At 48.7% G+C, this 14,161-nt stretch overlaps 7 protein-coding genes across 7 annotated transcripts; 3 read left to right on the plus strand and 4 right to left on the minus strand.

The window, feature by feature from the left end:
• Nucleotides 1-101: 101 nt before the first annotated feature.
• ABOM_007109 (nuclear cap-binding protein subunit CBC2) lies at nucleotides 102-883 on the plus strand (the record flags this gene model as incomplete). Its single annotated transcript, XM_022534238.1, has 5 exons — nucleotides 102-167; nucleotides 243-340; nucleotides 403-447; nucleotides 503-694; nucleotides 751-883. 5 exons carry the CDS (start codon nucleotides 102-104, stop codon nucleotides 881-883), a joined length of 534 nt encoding a protein of 177 aa, XP_022388651.1.
• Nucleotides 884-1,046: 163 nt separating this feature from the next.
• On the minus strand, nucleotides 1,047-1,934 carry ABOM_007110 (pyridoxal 5'-phosphate synthase subunit PdxT; the record flags this gene model as incomplete). Its single annotated transcript, XM_022534239.1, has 2 exons — nucleotides 1,047-1,629; nucleotides 1,687-1,934. The coding sequence occupies 2 exons, from the start codon at nucleotides 1,932-1,934 to the stop codon at nucleotides 1,047-1,049; spliced, it is 831 nt and encodes a 276-aa protein (XP_022388697.1).
• Nucleotides 1,935-2,341: 407 nt separating this feature from the next.
• ABOM_007111 (4'-phosphopantetheinyl transferase family protein) lies at nucleotides 2,342-3,370 on the plus strand (the record flags this gene model as incomplete). The annotated part of the gene is made up of 1 exon (XM_022534240.1): nucleotides 2,342-3,370. The coding sequence occupies one exon, from the start codon at nucleotides 2,342-2,344 to the stop codon at nucleotides 3,368-3,370; it is 1,029 nt and encodes a 342-aa protein (XP_022388698.1).
• Nucleotides 3,371-3,896: 526 nt separating this feature from the next.
• On the minus strand, nucleotides 3,897-4,841 carry ABOM_007112 (1-acylglycerol-3-phosphate O-acyltransferase SLC1; the record flags this gene model as incomplete). The annotated part of the gene is made up of 2 exons (XM_022534241.1): nucleotides 3,897-4,063; nucleotides 4,130-4,841. The coding sequence occupies 2 exons, from the start codon at nucleotides 4,839-4,841 to the stop codon at nucleotides 3,897-3,899; spliced, it is 879 nt and encodes a 292-aa protein (XP_022388699.1).
• An 874-nt stretch (nucleotides 4,842-5,715) lies between these two features.
• ABOM_007113 (anaphase promoting complex subunit bimA) lies at nucleotides 5,716-8,270 on the minus strand (the record flags this gene model as incomplete). Its single annotated transcript, XM_022534242.1, has 4 exons — nucleotides 5,716-5,787; nucleotides 5,847-7,690; nucleotides 7,746-7,857; nucleotides 7,926-8,270. The coding sequence occupies 4 exons, from the start codon at nucleotides 8,268-8,270 to the stop codon at nucleotides 5,716-5,718; spliced, it is 2,373 nt and encodes a 790-aa protein (XP_022388700.1).
• Nucleotides 8,271-9,243: 973 nt separating this feature from the next.
• On the plus strand, nucleotides 9,244-9,830 carry ABOM_007114 (SND2/TMEM208 family protein; the record flags this gene model as incomplete). Its single annotated transcript, XM_022534243.1, has 2 exons — nucleotides 9,244-9,252; nucleotides 9,330-9,830. The coding sequence occupies 2 exons, from the start codon at nucleotides 9,244-9,246 to the stop codon at nucleotides 9,828-9,830; spliced, it is 510 nt and encodes a 169-aa protein (XP_022388666.1).
• A 439-nt stretch (nucleotides 9,831-10,269) lies between these two features.
• On the minus strand, nucleotides 10,270-13,062 carry ABOM_007115 (uncharacterized protein; the record flags this gene model as incomplete). The annotated part of the gene is made up of 3 exons (XM_022534244.1): nucleotides 10,270-12,100; nucleotides 12,156-12,872; nucleotides 12,941-13,062. The coding sequence occupies 3 exons, from the start codon at nucleotides 13,060-13,062 to the stop codon at nucleotides 10,270-10,272; spliced, it is 2,670 nt and encodes an 889-aa protein (XP_022388667.1).
• Nucleotides 13,063-14,161: the final 1,099 nt, after the last annotated feature.

Raw genomic sequence — 14,161 nt, forward strand, 5'->3', positions numbered from 1 at the left:
AACTTGCCCCTTCATTGTCTTCAGTTCTTCCTCTTCTTTGCTTAACCTAATCGTGATTCTTACGCAATTATCATCAAATTCTTATCGTTTTTTCCTCGACAATGGCCGTATCACCACGCAACACCGTGGATAGACTGGATCGGCCAAGCGCCTACTACCTGGGAAAGGTATAGCTTTATAGAGCCCTTCAATGACAACTGACCGGCTCGCGAAAATCACTAACGTGTCTCGTATGTATCCAGAACAAGAAGCGCAAGTACAGCCAAGATGAACCGGAGAAGGTCGCAGAAGAACCATCGGACAACTTAAAAAATGCTACCACTCTTTATGTTGGTAATCTGTATGTCCCTTGCCTCGCAGACGCTTCAGCATTGGCCTCTCTCCATATACTAACTACGGTAGTTCTTTCTACACCACGGAGGAACAGATCCATGAGCTCTTCTCAAAGTCAGATACCACCCAACAACCGTGCTGAAGTCCGTCTATTAACTGATAGACTCAGATGTGGAGAGGTTAAACGACTTGTGATGGGGCTCGACCGATATACGAAGACGCCCTGTGGCTTCTGCTTCGTCGAGTATTACACACATCAGGATGCGTTGGATTGCTTGAAATACGTTGGCGGCACTAAGCTCGATGAGAGGATTATCCGGACGGATCTTGACCCTGGTTTCGAAGAAGGGAGACAATACGGGTATGTAGAGAGGCGCTCAATTCCAAAAGACAAAACCGTTTCTGATGTCCTTGCAGTCGCGGTAAATCTGGTGGACAGGTTCGCGATGAATACCGAGAAGAGTACGATCCAGGACGTGGCGGTTATGGCCGGGCTTATGCAGATGATCAGAGACAACGGGAAGAAGAAGAATACGGTAAGGGCAGGTAATCTTGATGAGTTTTGTCTGGTTGGCGCATGTACGGCGTTTGCATGCATTATATCTCTTTGATTTAGTAGAAGGAACGGCACCAACAAAAGAATATTTACATCCGATACCCCATCTATCGACGAACCTTTCTATACAAAATCTTTTTATAATGCAAAGCATTCATTAGCGTTGCTCTGTCCCCTTCCTCTTTTTCACGGACTGCTCCACTTGGCGCAGCCACCATGAATGTATGCGGGCGTCGCCGGTGAGCTCAGGATGGAAGCTTGTCCCGAAAACATTTCCCTGTTTGACAGCAATGATATCTCCAGCTTCTTTGTCTGCGTCGATCTTCCTCCCCTCACTAGCCAGTTTAGCGGCTCTGCCTGGAAGTGTGGCCAGCACTTCAACCTGCGTTGCCATTGCGTCCAAAGCCGCCCGGCCTTTCGCGTGTTTTGAAGGCGCTACGACAGTCTCGTCTCTTTGAACCTCGCTTATTTGGATGCCCTCTTCGTGTGGCAATATCTTCTCGACAACAGGTGCTCTGATGAAAACAGCTGGGAAAGAAGGCTGGTCTTGCCCGCAGGAATTCAGGAATGGCAGGTCCAATGGCGCTTGGAAACTCTCAGTTTGCCGACCAAAGTGGTTTCTATTTACGCGCACATCTAAACCTCCGATAAGCTCTTGACCACCCTTCTTTGTCCGGTTGGCGGACTCAGCAAGCAAAATCAACCCGGCACAGGTTCCCCAAGTTGGCTTGCGATGGACCCTATCGAGAAGAAATGGTTAGTCTTGGGAAGCAGAGCAGGCTTTCTGGGGCACATACTTTACGAAATCTCTCAAGGGCTCTAGAAGATTGGACCTAGCTGCGACAAGAGAGATAGTAGTGCTCTCACCACCAGGCAAGATAAGCGCATCGCATCTATCCAATTCCTGCGAGGTTCGCACTTCAATGAACTCCCATTGCGGTGAGGTGTTGGTCTCGGTCGCTAAATTGGCTGCTGCCTGTTTCAGCAGCTGGACATGCTCGTAGAATGCGCCCTGTAAGGCGAGAACCCCAACGGTGATGCTCATTTCAATGTGGTATAATTCATAGAAAATGAGTCAAGTGTTGGCTAGTCACGGCCTGTATAAATGGCCGGAACAATGTATATCCGAGCTATCTCCACGTGCTGCCCCGCATGATAAGACGTTCCTGCACGGTGATCAGTTTGGAAAACGTCACCTCAGCTTATTCTGTACGGAGACTTTATGAATTGGTTTCTAGTTCCGTGTTCTGTGGAGCGAGAGGACAATTCAGTTATTCGTTTATAACCATAGAGATATGATGGTGGTTGAGCTATTCTAGTATTTGCTCTACTCTATACTGTGTATGCTTCACAAATAAACATTCCCCGCACTGAAATCAAGTTAGCAACAAAGCTGCTCTACATACGTCTCACCACCCTGCTTCATTGTACCCAATCCCCTGAGTCTTAAACATGCAATCATCGCAGGATGAGTCCAACAATTGCATGGTACGGTGGTATATCGATACTCGGGACCTAACAGCGACCACCTCATCCCTCCCTCTACTGGAAACACTCCAGCCATCAGACCAGGAGTCGGCCAAACGCTTCTATCACCTGAAAGACAAGCATATGTCCCTTGCGTCCAATCTGCTGAAATATCTTTTTATCCACCGAACATGTCGCATCCCATGGAGCCAAATTACCATCAGCCGAACGCCAGCACCGCATCATCGGCCTTACTTCAACTCTGCAGACTTCATTCAAACTGCAGCTACAGCCAAGCCAATCCCAAGCATCGAATTCAACGTCAGCCATCAAGCATCCCTGGTCGCTCTCGCAGGGACTATTTTGCCGCCATCAAGCAATAATAACTCAATTGCGCCTACCAATGTTATTACAAACCCCAATCCCGCCTCCACGCCCCTCTCATCCATACCCCAGGTAGGGATAGACATTACCTGCGTGGACGAGCGCCGCAACACCACGGAAACTAGACAAGCGTTAGAAGACTTCGTCAGTATCTTCTCTGAAGTCTTCTCCCAGCGCGAGCTGGATACCATTAAAAGCTTGCACGGGGTACCTTCACATATCGGCAACGAGGACGCCCTTGTGGAACATGGGTTCCGGTTGTTCTACACCTACTGGGCGTTGAAAGAAGCATATATAAAGATGACAGGGGAAGCATTATTGGCACCGTGGTTGAGAGAATTGGTTTTCACGAACGTTCTTGCGCCGGAGCCTGCAGGCCGGGACCTAAGAACCTTAGGTGAGCCGTATACTGGGGTTAAAACATGGCTGTATGGAAAGGAGGTGGAAGATGTGAGAGTTGAGGTCGTTGCATTTGAGAAGAATTATCTTATTGCTACTGCGGCAAGAGGGGGTGGGATTGGGCGGGGAAGTGGAGGAGATGGTGCAGATCCATGGCAGCGGCTGCAGAAGATTGACATTGAGAAAGATGTTAGACTTTGCGCGACAGGTGTTTGCCAATGCTTGAAATAGGTTTTGCTTCGCCCCCTCCGACATCATGCCAAAATTCTACGTTTATATAAACATCCACGTAAGGTTTGAACAGCAAGTGGATATGTTCTATTGATCTGGTAGCCTACATACAGAATTGGTCCAGGATATACAGCGGGAGGGACCCCGGTGCTCCTGAACGGAGGGCATTATATACACCTTGGGGGGGAAAGGTCCTATCCATGAGGGATAGGAACCAATTATAATGGACGTTTCATCAGGGCGGACCGCTCTGTCTCACGTTGTCTCTCATGTCTACAAGTAATGCAAATCCTAGGCCCTTGTCCCTTGACAGAATTTATCGAAGTGCCCTGTCGCGGACTTTGTGGTGGAGAATAGAAGACAATGATTATTAGCGGGTGGTACGAGGGACAGTAACGCCCGGTATTCATGTCTCATGTCGCGTTTCAAGTTGTTCGTGCAATGAAGGGTGCGGGCATCTGACGTTCGGTGAAGGGGATGCCAAGGCAGAAAAGGGTCATTGTCATAACTCGAACTTGCAACGAGGTCAGATCTCAACGGCAGTAGAGGTACCATTGGCAAGCGAGTTGTCAACCTCGGTTTCGTTCTTCTCGGACATCTCGAGCAGAGTCTTGAGCATGGATTCCCGAGCTGACTGAGTCAGAGCATCGACATCAGCCGCAGTCAAACCCTCAGTACTGATGGGAGGGAGAACTAGGATGCGTCAGTTTCGTTCATGTATGTATTTGCTCAAAGGAGATGAGCAAAGGAAAAGCGTACCTTTGACCTGGATTGAGCCAGCATTGAACCTCCAGTGCCGGGGAGACAGAACATGAGAGTAATTCTCAGAAACAACAGGAACAATAGGCACACCGGCTTTCACAGCGAGATGGAAAGCACCCTTCTTGAACGGCAACAGCCCCGGCTTGTCCGAGTAGCTTCTTGTGCCCTCGGGGAAGATGAAGACACTCTGACGGTGGTGGCGCATCTCCTCTGCAGCGCTGTCAAACGCCTTTACGGCTGTTTGGCGATTGGCCCTGTCGATGAAAACGGTGCGAGAAAGAGACATGAACCAACCGAGGACGGGCACATGGCGCAGCGATTTTTTGGCCGTAACACTGCAGTACGGGGGGAAGATCGAACCCAACATGAGGACATCTAGCTCCGATTGATGGTTTCCGATAAAGACCGCTGGTCGGGTGGAGAGATGCTCCTGGCCTTCAACAATGTCAAAGTGTACACCGGTTGTATACCGCATGACCCACTTGAAGCTGCGCGCGGTGGCCCATTGCGACACCCGTCCGTAGCCGACCAGACGCAAGAAAATCGAAGCGATTACACCGTAAGTGGCACATAGGAGAAGAGAACCGTAGGAGGCCAAGCAGCGAGCAACGAACGCTGCGCCGGGAATCTTCTGGCCAAGGGTGAAAAGTGAAAGTGTCACGACGACGAACGAGCTGATGCCCGAGGCAACGTAGGACAGAAACGACATGGTGAGAAGAACAAAGTATTGTCTATAAGAACGACCCTAATTCCCAAGCTGAGCGTCAGACCTATATAGGCTGTCCAATTAAGAGAGGAACATCCTTACTTGGTACTTTCCAGCGGTGATGAGGTCAGGCGAGAAAGTCTCGGGAACAGCAGGGATGCACAGGAGAATCACAAGAGCGGTTGGGGCATGGCAATGGCCGATATAAATATTAATAGAAAGCGGGGACTCCCAACAATACTTAGAAGAACGACATTAGGAATATCAAGGATCCCAATAGGAAGACGTATGCTGTGAAACAGAACTACCAAACAAGTCGTCTTTCCACTTCCGCCTTTCTCTGGCGAATTTTGTTGGACCGCTCACCGCCTTTCCTTCCCTGATGGGCAGGTGACAATGCATGTAATGTTTGATGAGCGTCTTACTGGTTTTTACCTCGGCTGAGTTCCTTCAAATGTAAGAATATGTATAAAGATGAATTGAGTATGGAAATGCCTCGCACGACAGACTGTATATGTCCACGAATCTGTCGCCTGGTGTCTTCATGTCTCATTCGCAGCTAAAACGCGAGAAAGCCAACCCACGCTAATGTACAGAACCAAAGAGCCTCGACACCTTTCCGTTGATGCTGGGAAACGCACTCTCTACCCAACCGGCCTGTTAACGCCCGTGTAATGCTGATGCTCACGCAGATTTGACCCAGAAAGGAGAAAAATAGGGAAAAACGCCAACCGTCATGAATTAGAACCCCAAGCAGGAACGTGGTTCAAGGCCAAATGTTGAGGAAACCGAAGCAGATAAGACCGAAGGTCAAGAAAGTGTCATGTGTGGATGTTTAGGAAAGCTTGGGACAGGGGGGAAAGGAAAGCCGTAGAAATCAAGCCATATCTTCATCGTCCTCCTCTTCGTCATCTAATGATTCCATAGCGTCCTTTATGTACTGTGCCGCCTAAAGGTAGAAAGAGTTAGTGAGCCTATTCCCGTGGTAAATGTTGGCATGGCCCTTACCTTGGGATCCAAATTCAACGCCGTGGTGAAGTGTTTGATAGCGTTGGCCTTATCATGCAGCATTTTGTAAAGTTTACCCAAGAGATAATGCACATTTGCTTCGTCTGGAGCCATATCTTTAAGAATCTTCAATTCTGCTAGAGCTAATTTGAGCTCTTGCAGCTTCATCAATGCACGAGCCTTGCGGAACCTAGCAAGCACGGAATGTGGTGCCAATGAACAGGCTCGCCCATATTGAATGAGAGCTGCCTTTGGATTGTTCATCTTTTCCAGGACCAGACCAATACAACAGATTAGCACCGCATTTGTAGGGTTAATACTTGCTGCATTACGGAAATGTTGTTCAGCGAAGTCGAGTTTGCCCATTTTGTCGTATACGGTGCCCAATCCGTACCATGCATTGTAGTGGCGGCTATCGGCACTGATGCCATGCCGGTAGGCATCCAGTGCTTTGTCGTATTCTTCGTTTGCTACATATTCGTGTCCCTGCAAGGTAAAGCCATAGGCAAAATGAGCATCTAATTGTGTCGCTCGTTTGAAACACTTTAGAGCCTGGTCATGATCGCGTTGATGCGAGAACGAATTGCCAATGGCGCACCATGCTTGGGGGGATAAACGATCGACCTCCATCAGCTCATGCGCCAAATAGGCTAGTTCGATGTCGTTTTTCAGATGCCAGAGAACAGTCGAGTAAATCTCCATATCATCCAGCCTGGACGGTGCTATGTTTCTCACCCGTACGAAATACTTCTCTGCGTCTGAATACATTGCTTGCTCATAGTAAGCTCGCCCGATTTGCGAAAGAACCCAAGGCGTTTCTCGCTGGCCTTGAGAAAGCGCATTGAATATTTGTATAGAATCAGTACACCGATACCGACTCAAAGCAAAGTATCCTGAAGCCAGTTTGGAGAAAAGTTCCAATAGCCATGTCAGGGCTTCAATGGACTTCGACTTTTCAATCGTCGCGGTCTTAGAGGCAATATTGGTAGCTGCATTATGAATAGTCGATACCGGACGATGCTCTTTCCCATCGCTCTCGTGTATCTCGCCGACATGCTTCCTATTACCGCTCACAACACGACCTACACTCGTGGCTGCCGTAGTACGCCCCTTGGCACCGGTAGCTTTAACCTTTTTGAGTTCCCTGCCGTCCTTTGCGCCTAGCGCCGTGGTTGAGAGCTTGCTAGTTGTGGGCTTGATCTGGTTGAATAGACGTACGCTGCGGCGTTGAGGAGCCCCTGGCTCTGTTGGTGCTTGTGGATGAGCTACCTGGCCGGAAACCGTTCGCTTGCGGTCGCCAACTCTAGATCCTGTCACAGATTCCTTTTCCAATTGGGTTGTCGTTTGTTCTTCTTGTTCAACTCTCATTCTTGTCCTTTGTCTAATACCCGTCGGCTTCATTTTCGGTGGAGGATCCATTGCATGATCTGCCCCGATCGATTGAATCGTGCGATTTTTTCTAGCTGGAGCTAAGGGAGGCTCCCACGATGTATCCCCAACACCGTTAGCCACGCGAAATTCATCAGACTCACTGCTCTGGCCCCCAGGGGTCTCTGTTCCTTCCCGCACAACTGGTGTTGATGTTCCATTCGATGCCACGCTGACAGTGCTTCCGTTTAATTTCTCCCATAAGGCAGAGCTTCCATGTGTAGTACCTGAATCACTGCGGGACGCGGCAGACATAAAGGGATCCCAGCTTGGATTCACATTTGCTGAAGTTTGCAACGGTCCACCTGCAGGTGTAACTTTGTCAGGGGGAAGATCGATATCTTCCTGTGATGACGATAGAACAGAAAGTAGCTCGGAGCTCATTTTGTAAATATTAGGGACTCGAATATTGACACCTTCATAGGGCGATCAGTTTTTCAGTGCAACGATAAGGACCGCATCCAAACTTACCTGTCTCGCACAAACCTAGAAAGGCATCCCACATAAAAGGATTCAGTTTCAAGGCTTCGACGTAGCATTCCACTCCCTTGTTGAGATCTTTATGCGCGTGCCATAGTTTGCCCTGCAAGCACAAAACTGCAGCCGCGTCGGGTAGGTGCTGCCTGCGTGTTTCGCTGTGTTTGTCTATACAATCGGCGGGAAATTATCAGCCTCAGCCACATTGACGATATTATTCAGACTACGAATATAGTGAGAAGCGAAGGATGGCATGCTTACTCCAATGGTTTTTAGAAGTCCAAAGGCTTTTGCTCCGTTCCAGCGCCGCAATGCCATCAAGATATTTTCCCAAGTCAAGACACGCCTGCGCATATACATAAGAGCAGCCCAAATGAGTACCTCTCGACCCAAAGTTCTTGCTGTAATCATAAGCTGCCTTGATTTGCCCGTTGAGTAGATGACATAAGGAGAGTAGGTAGGAAGCTTCCGATGTTCGAGGTTCATAGGCATGCAGACGACCAGCAAGAAATAGCGCATTTCGAATCAGATTATTATCGAGATGATAGTATATTAGCTGCCTCAACTGGCCCGATATATGGGATGTCGACGGCGACATGTTGGGGTGTGAATAGTTAGGCTTGAAGGCCCGGGGAAATTTGGCGAGTTAAGATCAAGGCGTGGTGTCGGTGGTGACCACGGTGGAGGATTGAGTAGACCGGTAGGAAACAATTAAGATGTTCGCTCAAGAAGAGCAAGCATTTGGTAGGTAGTAAGTGAGAGCTAGCGCTCTTTGATAGAAATTCCGGTGACGAATGAACCGCGAGATTCTTTGTGATGCGCGGATGCAAAGTTGTGTTAATAGCCAGAGGACCGCCGACAGAGGGAAATGAGTGATACGATCGCCCTGACAGACGTTCCCCTATTACTTCCTTCACAGAATCCCTCAGTTAATTTACCCGCGATATTATACAGGGTCGTGTCTCGGAGAGTGAATGACGTCCGGCCAACTCGTGACGCCCCTTTGGGCCAGGTTGAGACTCAGAGGAGAGTAAGTTGCATGTCGCGAATGATGGGTGAACGGTTGAGAGAGGAGAGCTGCGCGGGGACAGCAAAGTCTCACCAAGAGAGATGTAGTGGGATGTGGCAGAGGCGATCTTGATTGTCGTCACGATGTCTTTTTCGGCCATCAGATGTTTTGGGGCGGTAGTTCAATGCACCACTCTTAGTGGCTGGTGGAGGCGCGGGCGCTTGTCTGGTTGTGGTGGGCAACGCCATTCCCTAATCGTCTGTCAATCCAAAAGTTCCACCAGCGAACTCAATACCACGCTGAGCTTCGATCTTGCTCTGTCACAATTAGGTAGTATGGCTCAGCTTCTGTATATATAACCTAATATCTGCAAGGAGCTATCGACTCATATGATCTTCAACTATCTACATCCAACCTGGACACATCAAACGACACGACCAAAAGTACTACTCCACTACTACCAATCTTGGACGACTGATCAACATGGCACAAGTTTGTCTCCCCCGATTCTACCACTCCTTGGTGACTTCATATATCAATGATAACTTAAGAGCTGACCCTCTCTCAAGAAAGCGGCAAAAACTCTCGCGACTCGAAATGCCTCCCTCTTACTCCGTACCCATATAACTACTCTCTGTCTTCATGCGACCTTCCTCCTTCTCCACTGGATATTTAACCGCCCACGCTCTTTAACGCCTTATGTTGTCTTTGCGTGTCCGACTCTAGCTATCGAATTCTATCTCGATCGCTTGGGCCGTCCACGCTATAATCCCGCCGATGGCTCACTTCGCTCCCCTGGAGAGGACCTTGGGGCGGCCGGTTTAACAGAATACATGTGGGATGTCTTGTATTGGACGTGGGGCTGTATTGGTGCGGTCTGTGTTTTTGGCGATCGCGCCTGGTGGCTATGGATTGTGGTGCCCTTGTATTCCGTCTGGTTGGCATATACCACTTTCACGGGAATGAAGAGCGGGCTTGCCGGAATGGGCGGAACAGAGCCAGCTGTTGCGGAGAGTAAGAGGCAGAAGAAAATGGAGAAAAGGGGAGGCCAGCGAGTACAGTATCGATGAGCTGTTGGAGTTGACTATTACATGTACATTATGGACTATCTCGTCGCTATGAGAGAATAAGGTACAATATCTTCAAATGTTGGACAGACATAGAATGACGAAGAATGTGCTGAATTACGTTTTCCATGAATGTACGGTAATGACGTGCACGTACATAGACCTACAAAACCACTGGTGCGCTAGTGTATACAACAATCATTAGGCTTTAGGAGTACACGCAAACACAAGAAATCAGCAATATAATGTACCAAAACATACTCGCAGAAAACTATGTGGGGAATAAGAAAGGTCATGATCAATCTGATAGGATATCAAAGCTAGAAGGAACAAAAATGAAGGATACCATTCATGAGTGTATCGCTTTGGACCGAGCCATATATTTCTCCAATCCACATGGGACTTGGGTTCGCAGCAAGCAAACTTTGCCTATCTTCTGGGATCATAGATCATCTTTAACAGGCGCCGCTTCAAGGTTGTCGTCCGAGCTCTGCATACGATATGCAGTAGTCTCGGTGGCGTCCAGAATCAAGTCGTTTTCGTCGGTAGCAATCCATACATGCTGTTCCTGTGTACTTTCCAATGGAGAAGGAGGCTCACTTGGGGTGTAAGCAGCACTGCCAATCGTAGACTCCGCAACAGAAATGGTATCGTCAGGTTGTTCATAGCTATTCTCCACGGAGTCTTCACCAACGGGCATGCTTGTAGCCGATGAGGATGGAATGGAAGCGGTCTTATCGTTTGCTACAATATCTCTTTGTGATTCGAATGCGGGGTGTGAGTTTCCATAAATAGCGTGTAGTTTGTCCATCACGTCCTGGGCGAAAGAAGGATCTTTCCCGGCGAGTAGCTCAGACACAAGGTTTTCAATAGCTTCATAATGAACGATCGAGGAGCTTGGCACTTGCGGCTTATGAAGGTTTTGGGTGTCATCAAGTTGTTCGTGAGCCGCCTGCTCAAACGACTGAGATGATCCCTCTCCAGCTGACCTTTCAACTTCCGCATAGTTTTCACGAGCACTATTTAAAGCACTGTAAATATTCTCAGCCGCGTCCTCAAATTCTTGTACGCCTTGTATAGATTCAGCCGCAGCCACACCCCAAGTTGATCTCGTGGTGTCTTCCTCCCGATGAGTTTGCGGCGCTGTGAGTGGACCGGTCTCTATATGACCATCGGATTCCGCACGATCTTCATACGGCTCTAGTTTTTCGCTCGAAGATTCCCCACCCTCCGAAGTGGTCTGTTCATGTGCTATAGGCGCATCATCAAGACCCAGCACTTGGTCTTCGGACTCCGCAGTACCCTGTGCCGCTGAGCTAGCGTTACCTGAGTCATGGTGCATTGAAGCTTCGTGATTTGCAGAGTTTGCATCTAGGGTATGCTCTTCGGAAGCAGGTTCACTGGGCATTGGCCGTGGAGGCGGAGAGCCGGACCTAGTATCGAAGTTGTCACTTACTTCCCGGGCCGCAATCTTCCATCTACCGACATCTTTCAGCCTGGCAAGTTCTTTCGCAGCAGCTTCGGCGGCATCCATTCCACGAGATAAGATATCATCTGAGAGTGCCCTGGCATCTTCCAATTTTGGATGACGCATGCCGACCTCCCGGAATTTATCCTTCCAATCTTCAAACTGTGCTTTCAGTGCATGATACCTTGCCCAGTCTTTGTAGGTAACACCATCCATCCAAGCCCAGCGCATCCCTATTTCCTGGAGCCCCAGGTCACGCACACTGTCAAGCACATCTAGGGTAGAATTTACTGTTGCAGAGACACGGTGCACTAGCTCCTGATCAAATGAACTGTGCCATTCTCGGATAGCATGGGCGCGATCCCTAATGACGACTGCGGCTTGTCTGATGCCCTTAAGAAGTTCACTTTGCGCCGTTTGCTCCGCGGATGAATATTCACTAGGCAAAGCCTCAGTCAACTCGCCTACACGAAGCTTGATAGCCGAGAGTTCGTGTTCCACAGCAGTTTCCAGAGCAGTTACAAGACTCTCCCCATGATACTTCGCCCCGCCATTTACGTAACCTCCAACAAGTTCGTATAGGCGCTCTTCAAGATCTTCGATACCTTTATCAGCAGCCACAGAAAACTTTTCCTGCCAGGTCCGCAGGTCTGACTCGATCTTCTCGCGAGTTTGTGCTGCCAATTCTGTAGGGGACAATGCGCGAGATGTAGATGGCACCACGGTTGTAGAAGTTGTGGAGGAGGATTCGGTTTTGCTGGCTTCTTGTGACGTGGGAACAACATTAACCTGTTGTTCCGGAGAGCTTGTGGCAGTCGAGGTCAGCCAACTGAGGGTATTCCTTAGGATCTGAAACTCACTTGTCAACCTCATCCACAACCTTTCGCAGCTGCTTTCCCTCACGATAGCTGGCTAGTCTCTGCCCGATTTTAACTAATTGAGGTTCAACATTCTCTGAGTAAAGACCGGTAATTTGTGGCCAGAGCCAGCTGTTCACAAAATAGATAATGGATGACCATGACGTTTGGGCATAGGGCATGACCGTGGTTGTTAGAACACTTTGACCAGAGGTATATGTCTTTCCAATAAAAGGTCTTGTCCGAGCAAGGAATGGTTGAATATATCCAACACATGTTGACTCAAAGGCGGAGTTTGCCTTCTGATAGTAAGGCGACACCACTGCCGTGACTCTTCGGACTTGAGGTGCTACCTCAGCATTATACAGCTCGCTCGCACCATCCTTTGCGGATTGTAGAAGAGGGGCAACTTGCTTTTCCCACTGCTTGGATCCGTAAGCATGAGCCTGGTCCAAAGCAGGTGCGCCGTATTTATCGTAGCTAAGCTTGGCGACATTTGCGGCAGGCGTATAGACCTTCTCGTTGAGTACCACCACATACGGACGGGCTTTCTCAAAGTAAGGCGCGCCGTAGGTATTGTAGTATGGAAGAACGTGAGGCTCAACATAGGAGCGGGCGACGAGATACGGCTTGCAGACTCGCGGAGAGGACTCGTTCAAATCCGAAAATTGAGCCGGGCATCGGAAAAATGGGGCGAGCAATATATACCAAATACAAAGCCTATATTGGTAGGTTGTTTGTCAGATCGTGGTTGTAAAAACTATACCTACACATGAATACAAGCATACCGCACCACCAATCCGAGCGTCCATCGGAAGATATTTGTGGTTCTAGATTTCGGTTGGGCCTCTCTATTTCCCACATCCTTAACAATGCCTTCTGAGGCATGACCGCTATCTGAGGTGGTCATCGCTGGTGACCTCGCCTCAATAATTGGAGTCCTCTGTTTTGAGTCGATAGGATGCTAGCGCTTATGTCGTCGCGCGTATAATTCAAATAGATACAGGACTCGAACAACTTGTCGGTGCTCCCTATATCATCGCAATTGCATTACGGAGCCACACCGTCTGGGCTTCAGCGGAAATTGAGCCCGGAGGATAGACTCAATGGCCTAGCCCTTCGCTAGGTTTCAACAAGACTCGTACGCGACGAAGGCGCAGGTCTTGGCGCGTGTTTTTTTTTTTTTTCTTTTGGTTGAAATATGATGCACTTCAAAGAAGTCGATAAATACAGTCGATAAAGAGCTGGTTTGTCTCAATATGTAGAAATAGCTTGAAGAAAGCTCAATTAAAATAACATCAAACTAAGAGGGACTTCAGGATAAATGCATGAAGGCTGAAGTGAGGTCATCGTTTAGTTCAGCGTATCTGCCGTCTTACAAAGTGTTACATTAGGGTCCCTCACCGGTAGTTATCAGCTTTGTCCCTGGCTGTAACATACTGTATCTCCACGTGATGCCATATGTGGCGTCGTCGGTGCTGAGTCATCATCTCATATGGTAAACTGACATCGATGCTGGTCATCATTTCTCAAGGATTCTTTGTTCTCGAGGGTAAGGGGGCTTGACATTGGTACCCTAGCTTGCCGGCCTCATATCTCACTCCTAGCCACTTTGCGACTCCGGAAAACTATAGACATGGTATCTTGCTCTCGCTATTAATGACGATCGGATCGTCGACTCAAAACTTGTCGAAATCATGGAACCCCCGACGGATCAACGCTCCGACTATGCAGGAAGCGCAGCACCATCTTTTCCAGACGTGATGAATGACCCAGCGTATGCTACAAATTACAGAGGAAAGGAAAGGGACTTGGAAGAACCTGATACTTGTCGAATATGTCGGGGCGAAGGTACGGAGGATGAACAACTGTTCTATCCTTGCAAATGCAGTGGTAGTATCAAATTTGTCCACCAGGCATGTTTGGTGGAGTGGTTATCACACTCACAGAAGAAACATTGTGAGCTGTGCAAAACACCGTTCCGCTTTACAAAGCTATACGACCCAAAT

This window comes from Aspergillus bombycis, assembly GCF_001792695.1.
Source record: "Aspergillus bombycis strain NRRL26010 chromosome Unknown contig00048, whole genome shotgun sequence".
Taxonomy (NCBI): Eukaryota; Fungi; Ascomycota; class Eurotiomycetes; order Eurotiales; family Aspergillaceae; genus Aspergillus; species Aspergillus bombycis.